This window comes from Melanotaenia boesemani, chromosome 14 (genome assembly GCF_017639745.1).
Source record: "Melanotaenia boesemani isolate fMelBoe1 chromosome 14, fMelBoe1.pri, whole genome shotgun sequence".
Lineage (NCBI taxonomy): Eukaryota > Metazoa > Chordata > Actinopteri > Atheriniformes > Melanotaeniidae > Melanotaenia > Melanotaenia boesemani.
Genome location: NC_055695.1, coordinates 12,764,703 through 12,789,962, shown reverse-complemented (window position 1 = coordinate 12,789,962; position 25,260 = coordinate 12,764,703). Strand labels below are relative to the sequence as shown.

At 37.8% G+C, this 25,260-nt stretch overlaps 1 protein-coding gene across 7 annotated transcripts in view; it reads right to left on the bottom strand.

The window, feature by feature from the left end:
• The window catches only part of lrrc7 (leucine rich repeat containing 7), a 76,578-nt gene extending 52,532 nt beyond the window's left edge, over positions 1-24,046 (bottom strand). For all 7 annotated transcript variants that reach the window (XM_042006692.1, XM_042006690.1, XM_042006694.1 and 4 more), the window contains exon 1: positions 23,820-24,046. In XM_042006692.1, coding sequence (XP_041862626.1) covers positions 23,820-23,844 — 25 coding nt within the window. In that variant the 5' untranslated portion in view covers positions 23,845-24,046. The remainder of the gene's footprint in view (positions 1-23,819) is intronic.
• Between the last annotated feature and the right edge of the window lie 1,214 nt (positions 24,047-25,260).

Here is a 25,260-nt window from a genome sequence, read left to right as displayed (position 1 = left end):
ACAATTTGCACACATTTTTTTGTAGATCTTGCCCATCTTTACATCTTAGAAACTCTTCCTTTCTAAGGTGCTCTTTTTATACTCAATCATGTCACTGACCTGTCACTAATTAACTTAATTAGTGTTGTGTTCTCTCAGCAGTGCCTTGCTTTTCAAGCCTTTTATTGCCCCTGTCCCAACCTTGCAATGTGTGCTGCTGTCATCAAATTCAAGACAAGCTAATATTTTTCATGAAACAATAAAAAGACATTTTTTTATTGCATTCTACTTGCAGATGAAACATGGTACAGTCATAACCAGTGTTGGTAATAACGGCGTTTAAAATAACGGCGTTACGTAACGCCGTTATTTTTTCACTAACGGAGTAATCTAACTAATTATTTTCCCCATATTTGTAACGCCGTTATAGTTATTGTACAGTAAAGGCAGTGCGTTACAATAAACTGACTGAACTGCAAAATCAGAACACGCTTCGGCTCCACAACAAGGCTGTTGGTTGGGACTGGGAGAGCTCCGGTTGGATGAACTGGAGCGAGATAAGCAAAATGATTGGCTGATGTCATTGTCAGTTAAAGCAGGCATGTTTCACGGCAGCTAATCAGAGCCAGTGCTTTAACAAACAAACCCGGACGGGCTTAATTTTCTTAAACAAACCTCGAGGAAAAGCAGCAGAGATGGCTGGATTTGAAAACTACTCAGAAAAAAAAAACTCTTCGAGATAAAGCAACATACAGTAACCCCAATAGTTACTTTCCCTGGTAACTAGTTACTTTTATTATCAAGTAATTTTTTAACTAACTCAGTTACTTTTTTGAAAAAGTAGTGAGTAACTATAACTAATTACTTTTATAAAGTAACGTTCCCAACACTGGTCATAACTGAGCCCCAAAATGTGAGCTGTTAAACTTATTTTTCTCCCCATCAGAGATTTCAGCAGTTGGGTAATAAACATTAAAAACAAGATCAAGAATCATAAAGAAAGGATTAAAGTTGTAAAAAAACTGAAATCCTCCTGTAGGAAATTGGACTATACAATTGCTTGTTTGTTGGTGTTATATTATCAAAAGAAAAGTAAATGTCTGCTCTAAACATTTCCAGACTGATTTATTTAATTTTTCATTTCAGGGCTTCGCTCCTCCAACTGCTCCAGAGTATCTGTGAAGCTGACAGGAAGCAGTCTTTATTCGAACGTCTCCTCTCCTTCCCCACCTTCTGTCCTCTCTCACTTTCTTATACTTATTTCCAGGCCGGTCTCTTTTTTTCTCCTCTCTGTTCTTCCAGGGTTGTGCTCAGTGGCCCAGTTCTTTCTGCCTGAGATGCCCCAGCACATCTCTTTTCTCTATCTTTTCCCTTTTCCCTTTCAGGGTTCTCTCTCTCTCAGCACTCTTCCTCCATCTGTTTCTGTTAAACTTTTTTCTCTTCACTATTACCCCATCCCACCCCCTACCAAGATACAGGAAGGAAAGCCATGTTAAAATCTAGATAAGTGCTCTTTGTTTTTCTCTTCAGAAGCATCTCAAATATTATATATAAGACCATTTCCAGGCATGTAACAGTCCATCTACAGCAAGAGGAGGAAAACATTCAAGACAGTTGCCAATCTTCCCAGGGGTGGAAATCCCAGCAAGCTCACCCCAAAGTTAGACTGAAATCTTGAGCAACTGCAAAAAATCCAAGAGTTAGATCTTAGACTCTCCAAGCCTTAGTTACCACACTAAGTATTAAAATTTAAAAAAGTAGAGGAGACTGAACAAGAGTGGCTTCTTTGGAAGAATTGCCAGAAGAAAGCCTCTTTTCTCTAGAATGGCAGCTTAGGTTGCAAAGCTGCATCTTTACAAACTAGACCTCTGGAACAATGCCCTTTGGGCAGACAAGACCAACGTGGAGACTTTGGTTGTCTTATGTACAATGAGCCAGTTGGAGAAAACCAAAGATACCTATCAGGACAAACGACTTATTCCAACTGTAAAGCACTGTGGTGGAGGACTGATGATTTGGCTTGTTTTGAAACCACAGAACATGGTCACCTTGTAGTACTTAAGTCAACAACAAACCTCTCCATATGCCAGCTATTTTGGCCAAAAACTGGATTATTTAACAGTCCAAGTTGAAGACTAAAATATTATATCAAGTACTACTAAATACTAAAAGTATACAATGTCTGTGACTGTAATATATTAAAATAATACACTTTAAGCACCTAGGATGATCTGAACTCTCAGCAGTGGCTTTCATAAATGTTGTAGAACTTAATTAGCTTGTGAGGGTTATGTTTTATTGTCATCATTAGAACAGAATGGTGATGTAAATCTCAAACTGTATCAAAACTGATTCCTCAGTCCCAACATTCAGGGATTCTCTGTTCCTCTAAGCACTTGCTTAGCAATCTAAACATCTTAGAAACTGTTGCAGAAGTAGGTTTTAAGAGGTCTTTTCAGGCAGCTGTTTCTTCAGTTGGTAATGTAATTAACACATGCGGTTAACAAGAACACTGAATGTCAGGTTGAGGTCTGGAAGACCAAGAAAACCTCCCATGAGAACTATTCGTGAGATCATTAGAAAGACAAATTAAAGCCCTGTCATAATACAAAAGACCTTCTGGGTGAATTAGAAGACTAAAGAGTGGTGCTGCACAGGCATCCACACCTGAGCGAATATGAACTTCATTGTTAGAGTCACGAGGGGAAAACCAAAGATGGTATGGTAACTTTAAAATAAAACAATGGCATGACCAAATATGTTTGCTGTTGCAGATAAATTTATTCAAGTTGATGACAAGCTTTTTAGTGTAAGAACAATAAAACCTTACCAACAACTGATTATCTGTTTCAAACTAAAGATGGACCAACATTTAATCTAAAGTTGAGCCCCCTAGTATTTTCTTGCTGTCTCCTAACTAAGGAAACTGCAGATCTGCTCTAAAATCTGGATTTTAGAGCTTCAGTTCTGTGCAATTTTTATTAGACGACTATATTAGCATGCATTTTAAAAGAACGCAATACACAGTAACTCGATTTTTCATGTAAACATGCTCGTCAATTAATTGCTCATTTTTATCTCAGTATAAAACCAAAAATTAACTGAGGAATGATTTCCAGCAGATTTCAAACATACAGTGAAACAAACAAAATTCCAGCCAGTCATCGCTGGTTTGAATTTTAGCTTTTGTGAACTCACTTGCCAAGGCAAGTTGATTGCAACGGATGTTTATTTAGAAGCCTCGTTCATCAACTTTAGAAGGTTTTCAGCTTTTCAATTCAGTTGATGCTGTCTTTAAAAAAGTTACTGTATGGGGGTCTAATGTGTGTTCATTTGTGTATCAGCTAGTTTTTCTTTTAGGTCACCTTGCCCTGCTGGTGTCTCAGCAGCTTGTCCACCACTCAGAGCCAGAAAGACTGAGAGGAAAGATGGCACACACACACACACACACACACACACACACACACACATACAAATACATGTCCATGTGTAAATGTCTAGTTTTACAGTGTCACGTCTTCAAACTGTTGACCTAGAAGCTTTGAACTATTCATAGATCATGCTAAGAACAGAAAGACACTTGTTATTAAAAGTTTTAGGTTAATTTGATTTATAACATTCTGGAAACTGAATAAGGACCCTGAGTTCGGTGCACCAGTTCTTATACAGACTGATCCAACCTGCTTTTCACCATCACCTGAATATGATTTGACAAAAAAAACATGGAGCTTTCCCAAGAAAAGACATTTTTACAATGGATTTCAAGTTTTAATTGAAGATTGCTTGTTCTAGCAGTAAATACAAGATTGTTTAATTTCTTTAAACCAAGAAAAAATATAGTCCAAGATATACTTTTAAAAAGTCTCTTGCACACCTGGTTACAACCCAGTCTTCATTTTCATTGTTCCTTATTAGCATTTTGTAACACATAGTTGCACAGTCCACATCACTTATAGTAGAGGATGCAAAGACAAACTTACAAATATAACATTTAAGAGCATTGGAAATGTAATTTATATAATGTAGTAACATTACAGAAAATTGAGCATGTTGAAAGGCAGGCATAGACAGATAATAATTTTCTAGTCCTGAAAGTGTAGTTATTTTGAGTTTTTGAGGCTTTATTTTAGGCCTTAGCACATCTTAACATTTGGGATGTGACACACGATGAAAGCTATGTTGAATCTGTGAATATTACTGTAGCTTGCACAAGGCAAAATACATGGAAAAACAACATCTCTCAGCCATAACCTATTACCTACAGCCCAGTAATAAAAACAGTGCCATGTTATTTCTGTAATGACACATTTCTCTTCCATTTTTCCTCAGTGCTATCAACAAACAAAATACTTGCAATACCCTGTTATTTTATGAAATATATCATCTCAATAAAAATGCCACATTTATAGAAAATAGCTTGTTTTAGAACCAAAATAGTTTCACCCCAGTTAACTAGATCTCAAGAACTGAATCAGACTGCATGGAACCACATCCAGTGCTTACTAGAATATGCCAAGACTGTTGATATAATAACTAGGTAAGATATATGATACTAAAAGAATGGCTGCGAATCAGCCAAAACATTAAAGTTATGTCTGTAATGTTTTTCCTTCATTTTCTGTCCTGAAATTTATTACTGAGCCTTCAAATCTAGCTTTGTGTGCAGTTTCCTCTCCCTGTGCTGTGATGAATGCAAATCACACAGCCCTGATTGCAGAATGGTTCACCTTCACCTGAAAAACTCTCTCTGTTCACAGTGAGAGACCTGCTGCTATCTGGAACAACCGCTCCATCTTTCTGTCATCCCTCTCTCTTCCTCTCTCTTTTGCTTTGGCCGGGAGTTAATCTCTTTTTTTACTGCCAGCTGATAGCTGTGCATGACTGTCTGCATCTCTATTCATGCGTTCACTCCATCTATCACCTGCTGCTGCCTCTGTCACTCCTCCATCCTCCCGTTTTTTCCCCCACTCCCAGAATGAAAACAGATAATATTCCCTGCCTTCGCATTTGTGCACCAATATCTTTCCGCTTTTAAGCAATCAGATTTGTGTTTCTGTTTTGCTAAAGGTCACATCAACACTGATGCACCTTGTCTGCAACAGGAATCTAACCTGTGATATTTCAAATCTACACACCTATGCCAGGATATCAAAGTTTTGGGGTTTTTTTTTCCCCCATGCATGACAGCTTTAATTTGCATAAATATTCTTTAGTTCATTTTATCCCAAAAGCTTTCCTTAACAGTCTGTGGAAAATGCATATTAAAGAGTTGCCATAGTAACCTTGGACTCAGAAATTATCATATAAAACTCATTTAGCAAGCTAGGCTAAAGGCACTATTTTGATAAGCTTCATGCAACTATGTTGAACCAGGTGCGGAGAATGAACTGGGAATGAAAGTCATTTCAACACCCACTGTATAATGTATTATATTACAATCAATGTAAATGTAGCATATCTGGAAGTGGGTGGCTGTGCAATATGTGAGGTAAAAGAATTTCCAAGTTTTTGTCCTAAAACAAACAAATCTCTGCCATTCTGACTGAAAGAAGCTACCAACCGATACATCTTTCTGAAATTATTGAAACAACGGCATTCATTACAATAATATGGAAACATCTTGCTAGTAACAAACAGCTTATGAAGACATTTATTTGTAGCATTTTGTACAAAAAAAGTTGGAGAAATGAAACTACATGTTTGTGTGGAACTCCTTTAGCCTACTGGTATGAAGCACATTTTTATAAACACATTTACATATATCTCTACATCAGTCTTTTAACATACAATTGAACAAATGACTGAAATAGCAGCAGTAGCTGGTAGGAATTACGGAAGAGAGAAAGAGGAAAATACCCACTAAAAATCAGCAATGAAAACCATGTTAATCCTCACTTATCTTTACTTTCTCTGTACCAGCTGCAATCTCACTGGCATCTTCTCGCTTGGGGTTTCACCTTCTGGTTTCACTCCCCTCTCATGAAGTCTGCAGGCAGAGCCATCTCAGATAATGATGGCCAAACTACCAAACATGAGTCTTTGAAACTAGCAGATGATGTCACAATGCTTGCAGCTGTGAATCTGACTACTCCACTGAGTTAAGTGATTTGCTAAGCTCCGTCACAGAAAGCTATACTTTATCAAGGAAGAAACAACTCATCATATGAGAGGACAAAGTGTGCTGGCATTCCCAGGCATGACTTTTAAACGCTAAATGCAGGAAATTGTGAATGTTGCATCAATCTACGTAGCATCTGTGTTGATTAAAACAGGAGTAAAGATTTCCTGTCCACAGACAATAACTATGATAGATGGTTGGACTTTGCAATCGTATTCTTATTCTGGAATAAATTCCTTCATCTAAACCAAAACGATAAATAATATGCTGAAAATTCTTACAAACTGCTTTCACAAAATGCATGTAAAGATGGAGGTAAAGATAGAGGTTAAATGAAGACTGCAACTGTGTTTGTCAGAGGGCAAAATGCATTGAAATACATCAGCCATAACATTAAAACCACACACCTGTCCTATGTCAGTGTTCAACTAGGTCAGGGATGTTGCTGCTGGCAGAACAAGGCAGGTGGTTTACATCTTGTTCTTTGTACCACTTTATCTGAACCAGTTAGTATCAGCGATGAACAAAGTTTGTTGTAGAGCAGAGTGACTACAGACACCTTCCCTGTCTGGAGGACACACAGTCATACCGAGGAGGCAGTTTGGTGAGGATATGCTTGTGTGAAGTCTACTAGTCACGACACAAAGCTGAAGCAGAAAATGTTTTAACACAGTGTCATCACCACAGAGACGTGGGCTTCACAAGGTAAATTCAGGCCAGCCTGTGAAGGGTGAGACACTTCACTCCCACATACCTGTGCAACCATCAAACCTTCCAATCACGATTTATAGCACTTGAAAGGTAGGTCCGCACAATTAATGTGTTATGACCATACAACACATTTTTAGATTTTAATGAGCAGCAAAGTGACACAGTGTGGCTGCAGGTTGTTACCTTACACTGTATTTTACGGTCACATATACAAAGAAATAGTATGTCAATACTCACTATTTAACCTTGTTATTTGTTAACCCCTACTCTGCACATCTGTCTGTCTTCGATGAGCAAAATATTGCTATTTATAGCAATCAATATAGTTTAACAAGGCTGTTGTTGGGATATGATATCTTACTTACTGCAGATAGTTTTATTTCATGATGAAATGTATTTCCTTATCTTCATGAGTGGGGTGAATTGATTATAGGAGGATAAAATGATCTTTTTTGTCATGTAAATGAAAATGTCCAAGAGTTAGTGTTCAGGTTACATTCAATTTGATCTGATGACATGAAGGAAAAAAAAACAACAAACAAAGAATGGCATGCAATGGCAGGATAGGATATGTACGAATATACGTGCATTATTTTTCATAAGAAATCCTACAAACCATTTGTGAGAACAGTTTAACTGAGTGACCGAGTGAGAATAAAGATATCACAAACATACAATACCAATAAAAGAGAAAATAATGAATTGTGGAAATATCAAATGAATATATCAAATGAATAAATATGGAAATATTTTTTTAATAATCTTTATTTTCTGATAAGGGAATAAACTTCTATTTAAATTTAAACTTTTTCTATTTTGTCTATTTCCAATGTCTGTGGCAGTGTACAAGAAAACCCAAAGTATTCAGCTAAACCAGGAGATGATGAAATATGAAATACCAAATAAAAAAAATTACATATCACAAATAAAATATGAAAGTATGTAGCCCAAAATATATGAAACTCCCACGAAACAATGTTCCAGCATTATACCAAAAACATGAAAAAAGAAGAGAAAGAAATCGAAAGAAATGCATGCCATACAGTAAGATCTTTCAATTCAGTTTACAACACACTAAGAGGACCTATCCACCAACAGAATTAAAATGTTACCACAGGCCCTGAAAACTAGAATGGGCTTTCACGCTACAGCTACTATTTAGGCAGTTTTATGAATGCCTATAGATCCCATAGAAAGCTGGCCCACATATTCTGATATGCTGCATGCTGCATAGTGAGGGATGGGGCAGAGGGATGCTGCACATGAGGCAAGAGGGGGGCAATTGCAAAAAAAGGTTGTGGAGAGGAGTAAATGATAGTTAAACAATGCATACACATTGTCATTGTATCCTTGTGAAAACCTTAAATGACTGGCTATCACCTGAGCTGAGCCCAATTCCGACCATAACAACTAAATGCTCTTCCTAAGTTTTTTACTAACTTAGGCTTAGGGTCAATACTGGGGATGTGAATGACTGACTAATTTATTACTCAAAATGTAGTAGACAGCTTTTTTTAAAGTTGACTTTTTGTTTGGACAAGAGTTATGTCTCATTGCGCACAGACTTTGTGCTGTTTACAGCACTGTGTTAAAATAGGAGCATGTCCCCATTAAGGTTAAAGAGACGGAGAGAGAGAGGGACGTACAGCATGTTAGCTGGTTTAACATAGTGAGAAGGTTTGAGTCAGAACGGGTCGGTAGGAGAAGAGAAAGTTAGCTGTGAGAAACTGTCCGTTTAATGGTGAATGTTTTTGCTACAGGTTTTAGCAATAAACACCACTCAGCTCTTCTAGTTACAGCAGAGTCCTGTGTCTGCTTCACCACTGCAGGGGACGGTGAAGGGAACTAACAACGAAGCTAGCTGCAGCTTCACCCAGGAGTAATCACCTGGTTTTCGCCTCATGACCTTGGTTTGGAGGTGGAAGCAAGAAAGTTTAACAGCAGTTTCTGTGTGAGATGTTGGAAAATTCCCTTTGAAGATAAAGTATTTTTCAATTCATTATGATGACGTCATAATGTGACGACTAATCGATTGCCCTGACTAGTCGATTTCAAAATCCACCTGAAATGCCCATCCTTAGACATTGATATTAATAATATTTTACCATTACACTGTAGGAAATTAGAGAAACAAACAATCTTATGTTACTGACAAACAAGAAGAGATGAGCAAAGGGACAGTTGGAAAGATTCTAAAAGACGGAGGTCCAAAAGTGTTTTGAAAAGAAAAACCATAGCAGTCAGTTGTCCCTCTTTGTGTTTGCTGCTACACACACATGATGTACTCTTACACACATGCATGGATGGATACTCTAAGAGTCATGGGTGACACAGTATAGTTAACACAAGCAAACATACACAGGCCTGAGGTTTCCTCTTTGTCACGTGTAGATAAGCTATTAACATTCTCCACACATCAATGAGTGCAGTGAGCCTGGGGACTTTTCGCAAATGTAAAGAGAAAACACTGACAAACAAAATTTCCATATTTCATCCCAGAGATGAGCTCATGAATGTACAAAATCAATCAGTGTAAAATTTTTCAAACATGGATTAGAAAGAGGAAATACGAGTATTGGACACACTGGCAAGTCTGGTTGTGAACTCTACAAAATATCTAAATAACTTTAGATTAAAAAATGAAATGCAGAGATTGGTGCCAAAACTATCAGCAGCTTGCCATGGGTCATGATAAACTATTATTACCTCATACTCTACAGTAAACATAAAAACCCTTTAAAACCTATCAAAATATTATTTCTTACAAATATTTTTAATGGCTGAGTACAGTATTTCTTTGAAGTAATAATTCAGTCATTGTTAAAGTTATTAATCAATCCACTATGTTCCCTTTTAAAATATATAGCAGTATACTTTTTTATACAGTTTTGAATGATGAGAAATTATTCCAAAGCACAAAGACAGAAAGTACAGCGTTGATGTTATGCTACTTCATATTTTTACTTCTTTCCAAAGGGAGATGTTAAGAATTAACAGTGAATTTTTCAGTTTCTTAAAAATTTGCAGATCACGCTAAACTGATAAACAAAAGAGATTAATATGCATCATAATGCAAAATTGTACTAAGGTGAAGTGCAGCAAAGAACAAAGCTCTTGGGGGTCAGCAGTGGTTTACCAAAATAGATTTAAACACATTTAAAGGCAATGGCATACTCAAACAAGAAGAAGCAGCTAATAAAAAACACCTGAGATCATAATTTTGTGAGGCTAATAATACATCTTATCTTAAATGGTGTTAGTGCTCAAAAAGGAAATCAGAGAGCTTCTGTATAGAAAATCAAACTGTCACTGAGGTGTGTCAATGTTCAATGAGTTTAGCATTATTTTAGTTGAATAACTGTAAAATTGATTGTTAGAATACAACAATGGCGACTGGTGATTGAGTTGACTAAGGGGAGGATTAAAACTCATTTCCTTCCTTAGAGATTTAAGCGGCATTTATACTCTCACAGTGTTTGCATACAATAGGGCCAGAATTGCTGAAGCTGAACAGACCTATGTGGAGGAAAAGGTGATGACAACGTAACTGAACTTACGCAGATGTCGTTCAAGTATAAATCCAGCTTAAAAGGATGTGGCATTAAACTAAGTTTAAACCAAGTAGTTCCTTCTGGGATCCTAGTGGCAAAAACAATGACTCATCTGGTCCTTGTCTTATTCTGAGCAGTGCTGCCTAACCAGTATTTGCTCAGTATTTGACTGGTATTCCAAAATTTACACTAAAACTAACATCAATTATGACATTCTGCACACACAAGTTTTTGAATGTTGCAATGGGGATTTTTTGTTTATTTATTTTTTTTTTTTTTTGGGGGGGGGGGCTTTTATTTAATAGTTAAATACATCTAATAATAATTAAATGAAATTATTATAACCATAATTAACCACATTTCTTTCAATTGTCAGCGTTCTAATACAAACACCAAGGACTGAAAAATGAAAGTATTTTATGGCCAAAACCTCATACAGTCCATTCTTTGCATTGCAGAGATCTTTTGCTTTAAAGAAGTGATTCACTTTGTACATTTGCCCTTTTGTCTGCTCCTCTCTCTCTCTCTTGAGTGCTTGTGTACAAAGGGGTGGTCTCTGGCAGTTCACCTTCCAAATATGTGTGCCATCTAATCATCAGCCTCCACCAAAGCTGCCATGGTTTCTCCTCTACTCGTTGCCAGATCATGGTTTAAGCTGCTCCAGTAACACAGCAAGACCAACTTTGGTGATTTCACACACAGCCAGTCATTACGTTGTCTATTGTGGATTTTGTTATGGAAAGTCAATATGTAAAAAACAACATTTTTTTTTACTTTTAGGGGACTAAATAGTATAAGATTATTAAAGAGAAAAAGCTATCCAATTGAGATGATAAAATGCCAAAGAGCAGCGAACCTGAGCAAGTTCTGAGACAAAGACAATCCATCTCAGTTTCTTCCTGTCTGATAGCCATGACAGCTGAGCTGAGACAGACAGAGAGGGACAGCAGGCAGATGCTCTCAAGATTACTCCATCTCACCCATCTTCCTCTGCATTTTTTACTCACTGCAGACTACTTCCCAAATGTTTCTCTGCTGACTTTGTCCAGCATGTCACAAAATGTGTAACAGTTGTTCATTTCTCAAACGAGTTCTGCTTTTTTTCCATCTCTATGCTGCTACTTCAGAGGCTGTGGTTATTTTTGCTTTGATGAAATCATCTTTCAGTTGCCTCAGATTACCTCCAGTTTAAATGCTCTCTCAGAATTGGATGAGAGGAATTTAAAGGCTAAAAAAGGCCTTAGGGTTCCTCTCTGTCTCTTTTCTACAAATGTCCTGGTGTAGTTTGAGTTGCCTTGCTCAAGCCATTCGTTCCATTAAGAGGAGACTGGACTGCCCAGGGCAACATGTGGACCATCAAACACAGGATACAAACAGACCCCATCATTCAACACCCTGGGAAACTGACACACAGCTGGCATAACTGCCCTTTTTTGTGCACGAGTTTCAGTATAAATGTGAGACTGTATTTGTAAAGATAACTTCATGCCTAAAAAAGGGATGAATTAATAGATGTATTTTGTCAAAGCTTCATGAACTTTTATGAAACTGTGCTGTTAAGCTCTACTTTCCAGCTTTAATGGGTAGATTTTGAGTAGGCATGCATTTTTGACAAGAATTAGATGCTTGCACTTAATCAGCAGCGGGACTGACATTTGCTTAATTGAAAGCTTATTTAATGGAAATATTCACTGTTGACTGTGCCAGTTTTTAAAAACTATGGGACCTTCATGCACCTATGGTACCTTTACTGTTACTTATCCAGCTTTTTTCTGTGCCTTTCTGGCTTAGTGTGATATCAAATTGTCTAATTGTTGGGAAGCTACAGATCACCTTGACAACCAAGACAACGAGGAAATAAAGCTTTAAAGGTAAAAAAAATAAAATAAAACCAAAAAGACTGCTTTGTAGTGGAATAGCAGTTGCTGTGTATTTGGTCTTTTATATTTTTTGAATTTCATCCTCTTTGTGGGAAATTCTGCTTTGACTCTCCTCTTTTCATTTCTTTCTTTTGGTTGGTTAGGTGTTGGTTGACAGTTCACTAATCTTGTTTTTTAAATTTAAAGAAACAGTTACTAAAAGTAGTGTATATTACACATACCACTACCTCATCCAAAGAGTAACACTGTGGCTTTTTTTATATCTGAGAAGTGAATGAAACTTCACATTCTATAGTGTGAACATTTGTCTCTTGAAAATATTAAGGGAAGAAAAAACTAAACTAAAAAAAAATAAATAAAAATATAAATTTGACTTCTGACAACATACTTCATTTGTCAGATTTTCTACTGGATGACAGCAGGTTTGAACAATTAGAGATATCCTAGTTATAATGACTGGAAAAGGAACATTGTTCATAGCTGACTTTGAGGCATCATTCAGCTCAAAAGACTACAGACTTCTGAATGTTAGGAATTTTAACCAGGAAGGGTAATCAATATATTTTTCACTCTTAATCGAGTTCAGGGTTGTATAGGGGTTGTATTCCATCCCAGCTGATATTAGGCAAGAGGCAGGGTACATCCTGGACAGGTTGCTAGTCCATGACAGGGCCAACACAGAGACAAATGAGACAAACAACCACTCACGCTCACAGTGACTCTGAGGGCCAATTTAGATCCTCAACATTAGATGTTGACCTAACATGCATGTGTTTTGGACTGAGGGAGGAAGCCAGAGTACCCTCAGAGAACCCAGTAATAGGAATGTTTTGTTGTTGTTGTTGTTTTAACCAGTTAAGGGAATGTAAATCTAAAGTGACATCTCTTTTTATCTGATAAGATTGTGAAAAGCAAATACATTTCACTGCCAAAGAGTTTCTACAAAGTTCTTACAGAAAAAAATTATCTGATTTTTTTTCCCCCATCAGAATTAGCTGAAAATAAATTTAATGTTGGAATCAATTAAATCAAGTGTACAGATCACTAAATTTACAAAGGACTTAAACTTACAAAGAATTTTTTGAGTTATAAGAATTTGTGGAATAAGAATTGGAATTTGGAGGAGAGAGCCATCATTGCAAAGGTGAAACTGAGCAAGCAGTCAACATTGTCACAAATAAGATGGCCACACACAGGTACACACACCATGCACATTCAGCAGAAACACTGGGTCACACAATATGACATACTGGTCAAGCGTGAAAGACTCGGCTACTCTTCACATACACAGTCCAGACTAAGCCTACTGTGCAGTGTGAAACACCTTTTTGCAGTCCTTCCTGCTTGTTTAACGACTGCACAGTTACCTATGACTTAGGCCAAATTCTTCACTTACACAAGGAACACAATGCCATCACATAATTTAATCAGCTGTTCCTAAAGTTAACTGGTGGAAAGGCTCCCATGCAGCCATGCTGCACCACCACTGTCCTACTTTACACACTCCTGAACAGCTGCATTAACTCAGACTTCAAACTTGGCATCCCAGCTACAATATCCTGCCCTGACTTCCTTGTCAGAAGCAGGTCATCTTGAGTATTCGTGTAGCTGTCACAACAGATGAGATTTTTTTTTTTTTTTTTTGAAACAGCAAAGTAGCAAAAGCCTTAAGATCTGTCCAGTCAGTGTATCACAAAAAAAAAAAAAAAAAAAAAAAACAGTTACGAACATTGCATGTTAAAGTTAAGTCAAGCCTGTAAGGACATTGCTGCGATTAGAATTATGCACTTGAGAGTATAATTGTGGCCACTGCTAAAAACAAAAAAAGCATGTAAATTTTCACGTAATTACTGCAGGGCGTACCTAAGGTGTTCTTGCCCAACTGCACAACAAAGAAAATCATCTCTGGTTTGATTCCTCCATTATCATGCAACCAAATTTTCCTTGCTTTTGTGCAGAGAGACAAAGTTTATCTCTGCAACTGTTTGAACACAAAAAACAATAAACTATCCAAATGTGCCAAAGAGCTGCAACCATTTTTTTATTAAACTGTTTAAGAAATTGCTTTTGCAAGACTACATCTATGTAAGACGTTTATGTATTTCCTACAGTACTGCTATTTAATTTGTTCGTTTGTTTGTTGCATACGAGCAAAATATGACTGATTTCATTAAGAAAACATATTCTTAAAGAGCTTGAAAAAAATTAAACAGCTAACACCAAATTTATTTTTCTATTAGACTGTTAAAGGATCAAAAATCTGATTTGAGCCAAATAATTATGTCATCCTTGAGAGAACAATGTGAATGATGTAACCATGGCAACACTGTCACCAAGACTGGAGAGGGAACAGAAGACACGGCTTCATCTGAATCCATACTGGCAGAGGAAAAAAAAGAACCTCACACCAGATAAATAAAGAAAATGTAAGGGATAAATTTATCCTTTAAGAGACCAGTTTGGAGCAGTTTTATGCAGCCTGTGTGAGCCTACATTACAATACATGGTGTGACGAAGAGGATAATATTTCTGTCTCTTCCTCCTCTCCCCTCCTGGCACTACTTATCTCATCATTCTACTTTTCTAAATCTTTAAATGTTTCTGAACATGGATTTGGTGGTTTTAAGAAATTGTTGCAGAACTGTTATGTGATAAAAATGCTTAAAACACAGACAACCCCTTCACATAATGCAGATCATAATAGCCCATGAGGTGAATGTAAAATGTCAGGTAAAATTAATAACTGAATATCCACTGGAACCCCTCAACAATCATTCAAAGATGATCTAGTTGAAGATCAGTTATCTGAGTTAATCAGTTAAATACTACAGATCTGTGCCCTGCATCTCTCTCACCCATCTATAGAGCAAACATCCACAACCAATAAGCTTCCACACTGTGCTTTTGCATTCATAGTTTGATTATAATTTGGCAGCAAAATACTTGATGATGTACATTTTCTTTTGCCACATAATGATTAATTAATCTAGACACTCCATGCTCTTCATCATGCCACCGGCACATCTGACAACACCAATATGTCACAATCAGAGCATCATAAGCCTCACTATCAACCTTGAAAACATCACAATCCATTCTCATCATCATTGCACATACTGCAGATGTACTGGTATCTCTATACCCCTTCCCTCACTGGGTCCCGCTCCCGTGATCCATTACCATGACGATGAGAGCTGGTTCCATGGATACAGTCACTAGGCAACCAGCAGCATCAGCAGCAGGAGCAGCAGGAACAGCAGTGTCCTGTCAAAGCTTTAGTGAAGCATCAGCAAGAGCCCGAGCCAACCTTCTTTCTCTATCTGATGCAAGTTAGCTCTTTGAAGAGCAAATGTTAATGCATTCATAATGTATTGAAGTTATCAAGCATTTATCATCTGAAGCCTCTATACTTCACTGAACTCTGGGCTTCTTTATTTAGGCTGTCACCAAAGTATTTATAATAAGACTAAAATGTGTTTGGTATGTGGGAAAAATGGAAAGATATGATGAGAAAACGTTTAAGCCAGTGGCTTCCAACCTAAGGTCCTCTCCCCTTTTGGGAGGCACCAAAGAAAGTATGCATGATTTTCAATTTGAAGACAATGTCAAAAATAAATCTGCATATGAACAAAATCAAATCACATTTAGTGTGTTATCAGTCTGTGTGAAGATGAACAGCATCAAACACTGTTTCTACACAAAGGTGGTGCATTGGTTGTATTTTATGGAATTGCAAGGAAATAAAATAATTCTTGAAAGGGTGATTCAATGATTCAATACAATCAGTTTGCTGATGATTTTTTAAATTGAAATTACTCATACAGATTCCTTCCTAAAAGTGTGATGAATACATAGATGCTCAGTCCTGAATCAAACATGCCCACTAAAGATGCTGTTCATGAGCAATCTGGAGTAAAGAGTTGAAAGGGTTTCAAATGGTTCAAATGTGGTAATGGTTCTCTTTCTTAGTCTTTTTTTTTTTTTTTTTTTTTTTTGCCCTCGTTTCTCATACGAGGAAACCACAAAGACGAGAACTGAAATACCAACAACTGTATACAACAATAGACTCAACAAGATCCTTAACAGAGGCCAATGCTCCGTCACAACTTGAGGTATTCCAGTCTGTTAAATATATGCCAGATCAGTTTTTCAGCTACACCTTTCTGGTGCTACAAGCAAGAGTAGCAGAAATTTTCAGAAAGATTGCAGCCAGTTACTAAACAAAGCATTAAATTTGATAAATAATACATGATTCATGAATAGTTTCATAGCAGCCTCACTCTAAAACACAAGTAAATTTTTCCTTCCTGTTATAAGGGAGTTTTTTCTTTTCCACTATCATCCACCACCCCATGCATGCTCAGGATGGAGGCTTGAATTGGAGACATGGTTTGATTGTCATGGTCTATGGATTTGGATTTCTGTTGGATTTTCCTGGTTTCCCATTTTATTTTTGGAGGTTATCCCTTCCTGTATTCATTTCCTGTTCGTTGCACCTGGTTTCTTTTGAGCTGATTACACCACCTGCTCGTCATCTTTTCATTTGTTCCTCAGTGTGTGTATATATATATATATATATACCCCTTGGTTTGTTCATTGTCAGAGCCTTGTCCTTGGTTTCCTCAGTGCCATAGCAGTCCTTGCTTATGTTATTACATTGCTTTTTAGTTTTGTTTTTCAGCCTTGTGTAACTTTTAGTTATCCTGTATGTTTGGTGCCTTCAATTATCTTCATTAAACCATTGATTACATCTGCCTGCCTCCTGCATCTTCGCCCTGAATTTTGAGCCCTCATCCTCCGTGCACCCTGGCATTGATGCAATCTATTGGCTTCCTTAGATAGGTTATTCTTTTTTATGAATTGGCTTGTTTAAAACAGTTATCATAAATTGAACTAATGTGGAATCATTTTGTTGAATCACAATGAATTGGCTTGAATTGACTGTAAAGTGTCTTGAGATGACTGTTGTGGAATGCGGCTATACAAATAAAGTTTATTTGAAATATTTTTGAATGTTTTCTTAGTATATAAGCAGTGTGAATACTAGGCCTGTCGCGATAAGCAATAAGTCAATTAATTGAACGATAAGAAAATAAGAGCACGATAAGTTTGCCGGCCGCGATAATTTTTTTTCGTCCCCCCTTTACCATAGACTGTGTATGACAATAGGTTTCACTATGGAGTATTTCGACTAAACGCTCTGGTTTCTTGCGGAGTGATCTCTCTAGTGTCACACTTGACTGCAGCATGTTGCAGCACGAGCCGGTAAGCCGCATTTGTTTTGCACGGCTGCCAACACGCAATGGCCGTGAGACTTGCGTATTTAAGTGGCTTCTCACGCTCTCGCGCTAAACCTCCGATTCTCATGCTGAAATATGTAAATAATAGATGCAAGCATCTCCTCTTTTATTGTTTCGCTGCTTCCCACATGTAAGCAGAACACACACATTCTAGCTTACGACGTCAGTACAAAGCCCCCACTTCCTGGTCTACCGTAATAACCCCTGTAATCCGCAGGCACATTACGCAAATAGAATCAGCCTATATACTACCGTATATGACAAAATACACATTAAGAGCAATGCCGGCTAATCGAGAGGTTTGGGAGGATTCCCAGTGGGCCGCATAACTTTTGGGCCGGTGTCCCGGCGTATGTGAATGTGGTATCCCAGCTAACTGCTGGGTTGTAGTTACTTATAAGGCCAACAGAGGGCAGAATGACTTTGATTTCAAAAGCAGTAGATTTTGAAGAGCAGAAGAAGAACACGGGTTTTTGTTCGATGTAAAGTGCTGAAGTTTGGTTCGTCATTAAAACCGGCATGCTTGTCTACTTGTCTGGAGTTTATTTGAAGATGCAACAGTGAAAAAGGCGCTTTTATTTATTTAGTTTATTGACCTTTGAAAATGTGTACTTGCATTATTACGGCATATGTCACTATATTAGTTGAGAATGGTCTCAAAATGACACATTAGCGCTCTGCGCAATATTATCGTTTATCGCGATAATTTCTGAGAAAATTTATCGTACAGCTAAATTTGTTATCGTGACAGGCCTAGTGAATACCCTATGATTTTAGGGCTTCAAATAATTTTGCTTATTTAATATTTAACTTACTGTGTGACATTTTAGTGAGATTTTTGGTTACTAGTGAAGTAATTTGAATTAATGTGATTAAGGTTCACATTGTCAGTGTGACTTTCCTGCTCTATTGGTTTTTAATAAAGAAGTTCACAAAAGGAAAGCTGTAACCATCTTCAATTCACAGCCCGACAGACTGGAGAGTCGTTCCTAGCAAGAAGTCCAAGAAAATGTTTTTCTGCCATGAACATGAACTTATCACCACTTGATTTGAAAGCTGTATTGCAAAGGTTTATGTAACATGGTGAATCTGTCAACATTATGGTGAATATTATCACTATTACGGAGCCCTTTTCTAGGCCTATTTTAACTTAAATAACAGTTATCTAGGACCCTGTAAAATGTTGGTGGTGCCGTCTCCTAAGCACACTGTCAGGGAGACACTTAGCACCACACTATCTCTATGTGCTCTGCTGTCACATATATGTGACACACTGCAGGCCATTTTCATTTAACCAGACTGTTTTAGCTTTATTATTATCATATTCCGCCTATTAGTTTGGAGATTTTTCACAAGATGTGCATGTAGCAATGACCTAAAAAAAAGTTGAGGAGTCTCAATAAAGAAGAAAGCTTTAGCACTGTTTCTTAAGCCAGCTGCTTGTGTCTGCAGATGCTCCTTTATCATTAGGAACAATTGGAAAAAAAAGGTGCTGGTACCCAGAGAAAAGCATGCTATGTGGATTCAAGCCATTAGTCTTAATATAATTTTCTATAATTGCTAGTAAAAATTTCAACTTGGACCAAAAGTACACACTAAAATAGCTGCGTGTGCATACACTGACGCTCAACACTGTGCAGGTAGGCTCTTTTTATGGAAACTGTAACTATCTCCAAATCGATTAAGAAGAATGACAAAACATCTCAAATCTCTGCTGAATGCATGGACGCAGCCTTCAGATCGCGGGATGTGCAACAGGTTAGGGTGGCCAGGTCGGAGGTGTAGAGAGGCATTAAAGAGGCAAAAGCAGCTTACAGAAGGAGAATACAGGATCACTTCAACACCTCAGACTATCGACTGGCATGGCAGAGAGTATAACATATCACAAACCAAAATAAGAATTTCAGTCCACCTACCAAACATACAGATGGATTAGCTTAAGGGCTCAACCTGTTTTTGGATGCCGTGGAGTGATTTCCACATCAACAGCTACAATAACAGTCACAGCACCGGCTACACCCAAACAAACACTCACTCTGCAGGCTTCTGAGGTAATTCAGATGGGTAAATCTAAGGAAGGCTGCAGACCCAGATGGTCTCCCTGGTCAGATGCTCAGAGACTGTGCAACCGAACTGGCAGATTTCTTCACTGACAATTCCAACCTATTCTTGTCGCTGTCTGAAAACATCAGAATTAGTGCACACACAAACAGACAGGAGCCCTTATACCAGTAACAATGAAGGGCCTGGAGAGACTGGTGCAAAAACACATCATAGTAGCCCTCCTAAAGCGTTTGGACCTCCATTACTTTGCATACAGATCAAACAGATTGACTGATGATGCCGTTACCACCATCTTACACAATGTACTACTCCACCTAGAAAAAAAACAGGAATATTGCCAGGTTGTTATTCATGAATTACATTTTAGCTGTTAACATGATCCTGCCAAGCAAACTGTTTAAAAAGTTGATGGACCTGGGACTCAGTCATGACATCTGCCTGTGGACCTGGGATTTGCAGATGATACACTAGTGGTGGGTCTGATCAGTGGAGACAATGAGACAGCATACAGAGAGGAGGTGCAGAGGCTCACTCCCTGGTGTGTCATAACATGGTCTTGAACACCAAGTTGGATTATCAACCCTTGAACATGGATGGTGGAAAGGTGGAGAGAGTGTCATCATACAAACTTCTGAGTCCAAACATTCCTGAAGACCTCACTTGGACACACAACTATAACTGCCTTGTCAGGAAAGTACAACAAAGACTGCCCTTTCTATGTACTCTACGAAGACGAATTTGTCTCAACAGCTGCTATAGTCCTACTTATGTTCAGTAGAAAGCAACCTGATCAATGGCTTTCTAGTCAGGTTCAACAGCAGCTCTGCAGCAGCCACAAAGGCCCTGCAGAAAGTTAGTAAGATGGTGCAGAGAAACCCAAAGCAAATCTAGAAAAAATCTTCTCACGGTGTCACAAAAGGTGAAGAAATACTAGAAGACTAATTCCATCCTGCTTAACATTTGTTTGAATGTCTGCCATCAGGTAAATGTTATTTAACCATTGAAACCAGGACCAGCTTCTACCCAACAGCTGTAAGAGAACTGAATACCATGACACAAACATGCAGCAAGACTGTCACCATTACTCTGCATTAGAGATGAAGAACTATGTGCAATATCGTGATGTGCAATATTTCATTATTGTTTTTTTTATTTTTAAGGGGTATTTTATTATGCTTTTTAAATTGTAAGTATTAAATGTATCTATTTCAATTAGATATTTTATGGGATATTGTGTATGGTATGTTTGAATGTATACTAGGAGTAAGGAGTATTTCTAAAATCTTACTCTTGTGTTACTTCTTATTTATACTTGGCTGTTTTGTAGGAAACATGCCAGCTAACTGCTAACCCAATTTTGTTGTATTAAAATATCTACAATAAAAAAATAAGGAATCTGAATCTGAATACATTTAGTTTATTATATTGTTAGATGGGAAGAATGGATAAATTCTTTCAATTGAGAAGCTAATGGTTGGGACAAAATTATTTTAAAAGTCATTTTTCATTCATTAATTTTTTTTTTCTGCTCAGTCCAATTCCAGATTTTTAGGAGTTTTGCTCATTGCTGGGATTATAATTATTTAATTATTAATTATTTCTCAACAAATGAACCTATTTAATGAAAACAAACTCCATGATCACCAGATAACGGAATAATTAACTTGTGATCTAATTATACCGGCATCAAAGATAAATAAGTGCAGGAATTGCCACCCTCAACTTCTGTGCACAAACTTCTGTGGCTTTTCTTTTTGAACACACCACAAATCTTTGGTTGACATTTTAGAATTAGTTTCATCAAATTACAAACAAGAGCTTATTGTGAGATAATAGACTGACTGGGACTGGGAAAAGATCAGACCTTCACCTAACACAGTGCACATTAACCTTGCATACTACATAAGAACAGAGAACTGTTATTTTTCTCAAGTTGGCAAGAACAAGAACAGTTTGTTTTGGCCCAGTTATTTGACTTCACAAAATATTTCATCCATGGCAGAGTGAGGACTTACGCTGGGCAGTGTCTTTTTTTTTTTTGTTTGTTTTGTTTTGTTTTGTTTTTTTTTCTGTTTTGTTTTGTTTTTTTTGCCACACGTGTGGTAACATGTAGATTCTCGTACTTGCTCACCACCTTGGCTAGCTGTGCCTTAAAACGATCTATTTATAGTGCAATCAGGAACGGTTCTGGTTCTGACTACAGATCTGAGTCTCATTCTTGAGTCTCAGATCCTTGGTGCTTTTTGGTGAACCGGCCCACATTCACACCAGTTTAGCCAGAACCAAAGTGGGCAGACTTACTTTGTGGAAGTAACAGCTTGGAGATCTGGTCCCCAAAGGTCAGAGAAATTATTCCAGTGATGGATCGTGCCGAGTTAGCTGATATGAAATTTGGGATTTCATATCAGATCAGTTTTAATTTTATTCAAAACACAGCATGAAATAAACTTGTGTGGACATTGACAGCTGCCATTGTTCTGGTTTTGGCTTATTTTTATTTTATTTTATTTTTTTACATTGTTCTTTTTTTAACTATATTGAAAGATAAGTAATACAGCAGTCTGTGATTCAAATTAATCCAGCCTTTGCCAAATTTAACAAATAAGAACCAATATTTTTTGGTGCCCATTGAGTCTGCCCACTATATTTTGGTGTGAATACACTGACAGATTCAAAATCAGGTGTTATGAACTGGCACTGTGCCGGTGCTACTCTGAAAGGTCTATCAACCTTTTGAAATCTTTCGCATCAGTGGAAAAGTGGAAATGACAGCTTTTGACTTCACAGTTTTCTGCACTAATTACATCCACTTCAAATTTCCGACCAATTACACAATTCTTGGAATTGTGCAATTGGTCACAAGTGAAATAAGTTTTGCCCAGATGATGTGTTGAGAACAAGCTCCAAGATCTTCAAAACCAGGACAGAAAAAAACAAAATGACATAATTTTGTTAATGCCACCTCAAGACCAATTTGCAGAGTATTCAACTGTTCTTAGTCTTATTATAACTGCTTGATAGAAAAAAAAAAAAAAAAAAAAAACAACTTTAGCAGTAATTTCACAGTTTCTAAAAAGCAACAAAAAATACATCCCGAAAGATGGGTACAACCTAATATCCTTGAAATGAGTTAGTCTACATTTCTGAACAATAACATATAGGTACAGCCTGGACTGCTGAGCTCTATATGGCCATAGAAGACAAGCAAGATGACACATATTCGAATTCTTGCAAATGATACAAAACAAGGCTGTTAGAGGAGACTGCAAACCCCAATGAGAAGAAAATGTATTAATAGAGTCATCTTAGTAGCAACACCGAGAAGCTTTGAAAATGTTGCATTGAAGAACGTAATTAAATATTCTCTTTGATTAAAAGAAGCCTTTAGAACCCTGCGAGTCAGAAAGACATATGCAAGGACAAGACTGGGCAACAAATTACAACATGTACAATAAGTGGAAACATTACGATCCTGATAATAAAAAGGTATACGTGCTGCAATAAACCATTTAGCCTGGTGGTAACCAAGCCTGTGTCATTACAAGCTTGTAACAAGTGTGACAGATTGATACAGCTAACTAATGGGCAACACAGGGTAATAAGCTCCAATACCTCAGGCTGTTGGATTTAACAGGTGTGTGTGTGTGCATGTGATAATCTATGAAAGCATGACACTGTGACCGAAGAACAGCTTGGGGCTACATGTCAAGACAGGAAGGTATATGACACTGCATCATATTATTCTCTCTCTCTCTCTCTCTCTCTCTCTCTCTCTCTCTCTCTCTCTCTCTCTCTCTCACTCACACACACACACACACACACACACACACACACACACACACACACCCTTCTGCCTGCAGTCACGGTTGTATCATTAGCCCATCACAGAGCTTGAAAAGCCTGAGGATGAGAGTATCTAAAAGGATGAAGGGTCTTTACAGAAACATGGGCAACACAGAGCAACAGCAATACAGTTTAGATGCAATATCAATGCAAATGTTGGATAGTGCTTCTCAAATTGGCACATTTAAAAAAAAATGTATGATTATGACCAAACATGGAGAAATTATGAGGTGGCTGTTTGTAAATTTGTGCAGTTTGGTTGCAATTATCACCACAAAGAATCACAGGACGTCACAATGAGGTTATCCACAGGGATGTCCACCGTTAACACAGACTGAATGAGAAATACTGCAGCAGGTAGCCTGTGTCTTACGTGGTAAAGTAGAGTAGTTATCCATCTGTCAGGGTGCCGGATCCGGTGCGTAGAAAAAAAAAATCAATCTGGTGGTCCCTGTGGACTCAGCAGCATCAAACAGGATCAGTCTACCGGGGGAAACCAAGCCTGTATGAAACCAGGACAGGTACCCGCGCGATCAGCCGCATCTTTAGTACCTCAGGGGCCAGAAAACGGATGAGATGCGCTCATCAAACCGGGCAGTGTGATTCATTTCAAGATCACTTTGCAAGGTTTAAATCCAAATCGGTTACACACGCAGGCTGCACGCTGCGTTCGGCTAGAAATCCTCGGTCCATGTAAAGGAAATATTAATTAAAAAAAAAGAATAAATTAAAACTCTTAAACGAAAAGTCAAGATGTGGGCACACCCGGAGATAGAGAGGTCACCGTGCAGTTGAGAAAATCACAGCAGAGGAACGGGTTCCGTGACCGAAAGAGAGCATCGGCGCGCTCCTCCTCCTCCTTCTTCTTCTTCTCTGTAACCATAAACCCCGCTGCAATGAAAACACATTCAGCAGGAGCGTTTCCTCCCATCTGTCCTCCGTGGAGAGAAAGGAGGCAGAGGAGAGAGGGGGGGAGAGCGGAGAGATGGATGAAGATGAAACCAGGGCGCCAGAGTAGGTGCATTTGCGCGTGCGCATAAATCTTCAATTTTGTGTGCTGTAATTGTGGATCGGTTTAACTTTGTGAGACAGAAAAGAACACAGAAGGGACCATAAACAGTATTTTATATGGCTGTGTCATTGCACGCACATGGACTGTTGAAGTGAAGTTTGTGTGTTTGGGGGTCTTTTCTTCAGTGGACTAAAATAGCACAGTTTTCATGAAAGCCCACACGTTTAATGGGAAGGTTTTTGTGTGAGTGGCTGGAGTTTTGAGTGAGCTAATAATAACTTAAATAGCCTAGACAACATCCCAAATGGTGCAGTTTCTAAAGTGGCACTATAATAGGCATAATAGCATCAATAGACATTTAATAATGTTTTGTCATTCAGTTTTTTGTAATTTATAAAAAGAAAAAATACTCTTTCGTTTTAGTTTTATAAATAACCTCTATGACTGATGTCACTGCTCGTCCTGCATGCTTTTTTGTGGGTTTAGCTTGTCATGAAGGTCTAGCCTAATCCCAGAGTTTTTATTGACCCACTGTTTAGAACTAAACAACAGTGAGCCAGTTTGGTTTCCAGCTGTTTGATAATCACAGGGCCAATTTCTCAATAGCCAACCAAAGTATTTTGACTATTTCCTAAGTATTCTGTTTTGATTGGTTTAATTCACATCTGCTCATGACATCAATATAAACATTATTTAAGTTCATATCTAACAGGGATTTGGTTGTTGTAAGGGAGCAAGATGTTCCATAATGTTTTAGACCAACCTTTACCCCGGCCATTGTTTCAATATGTGAACATTGTAA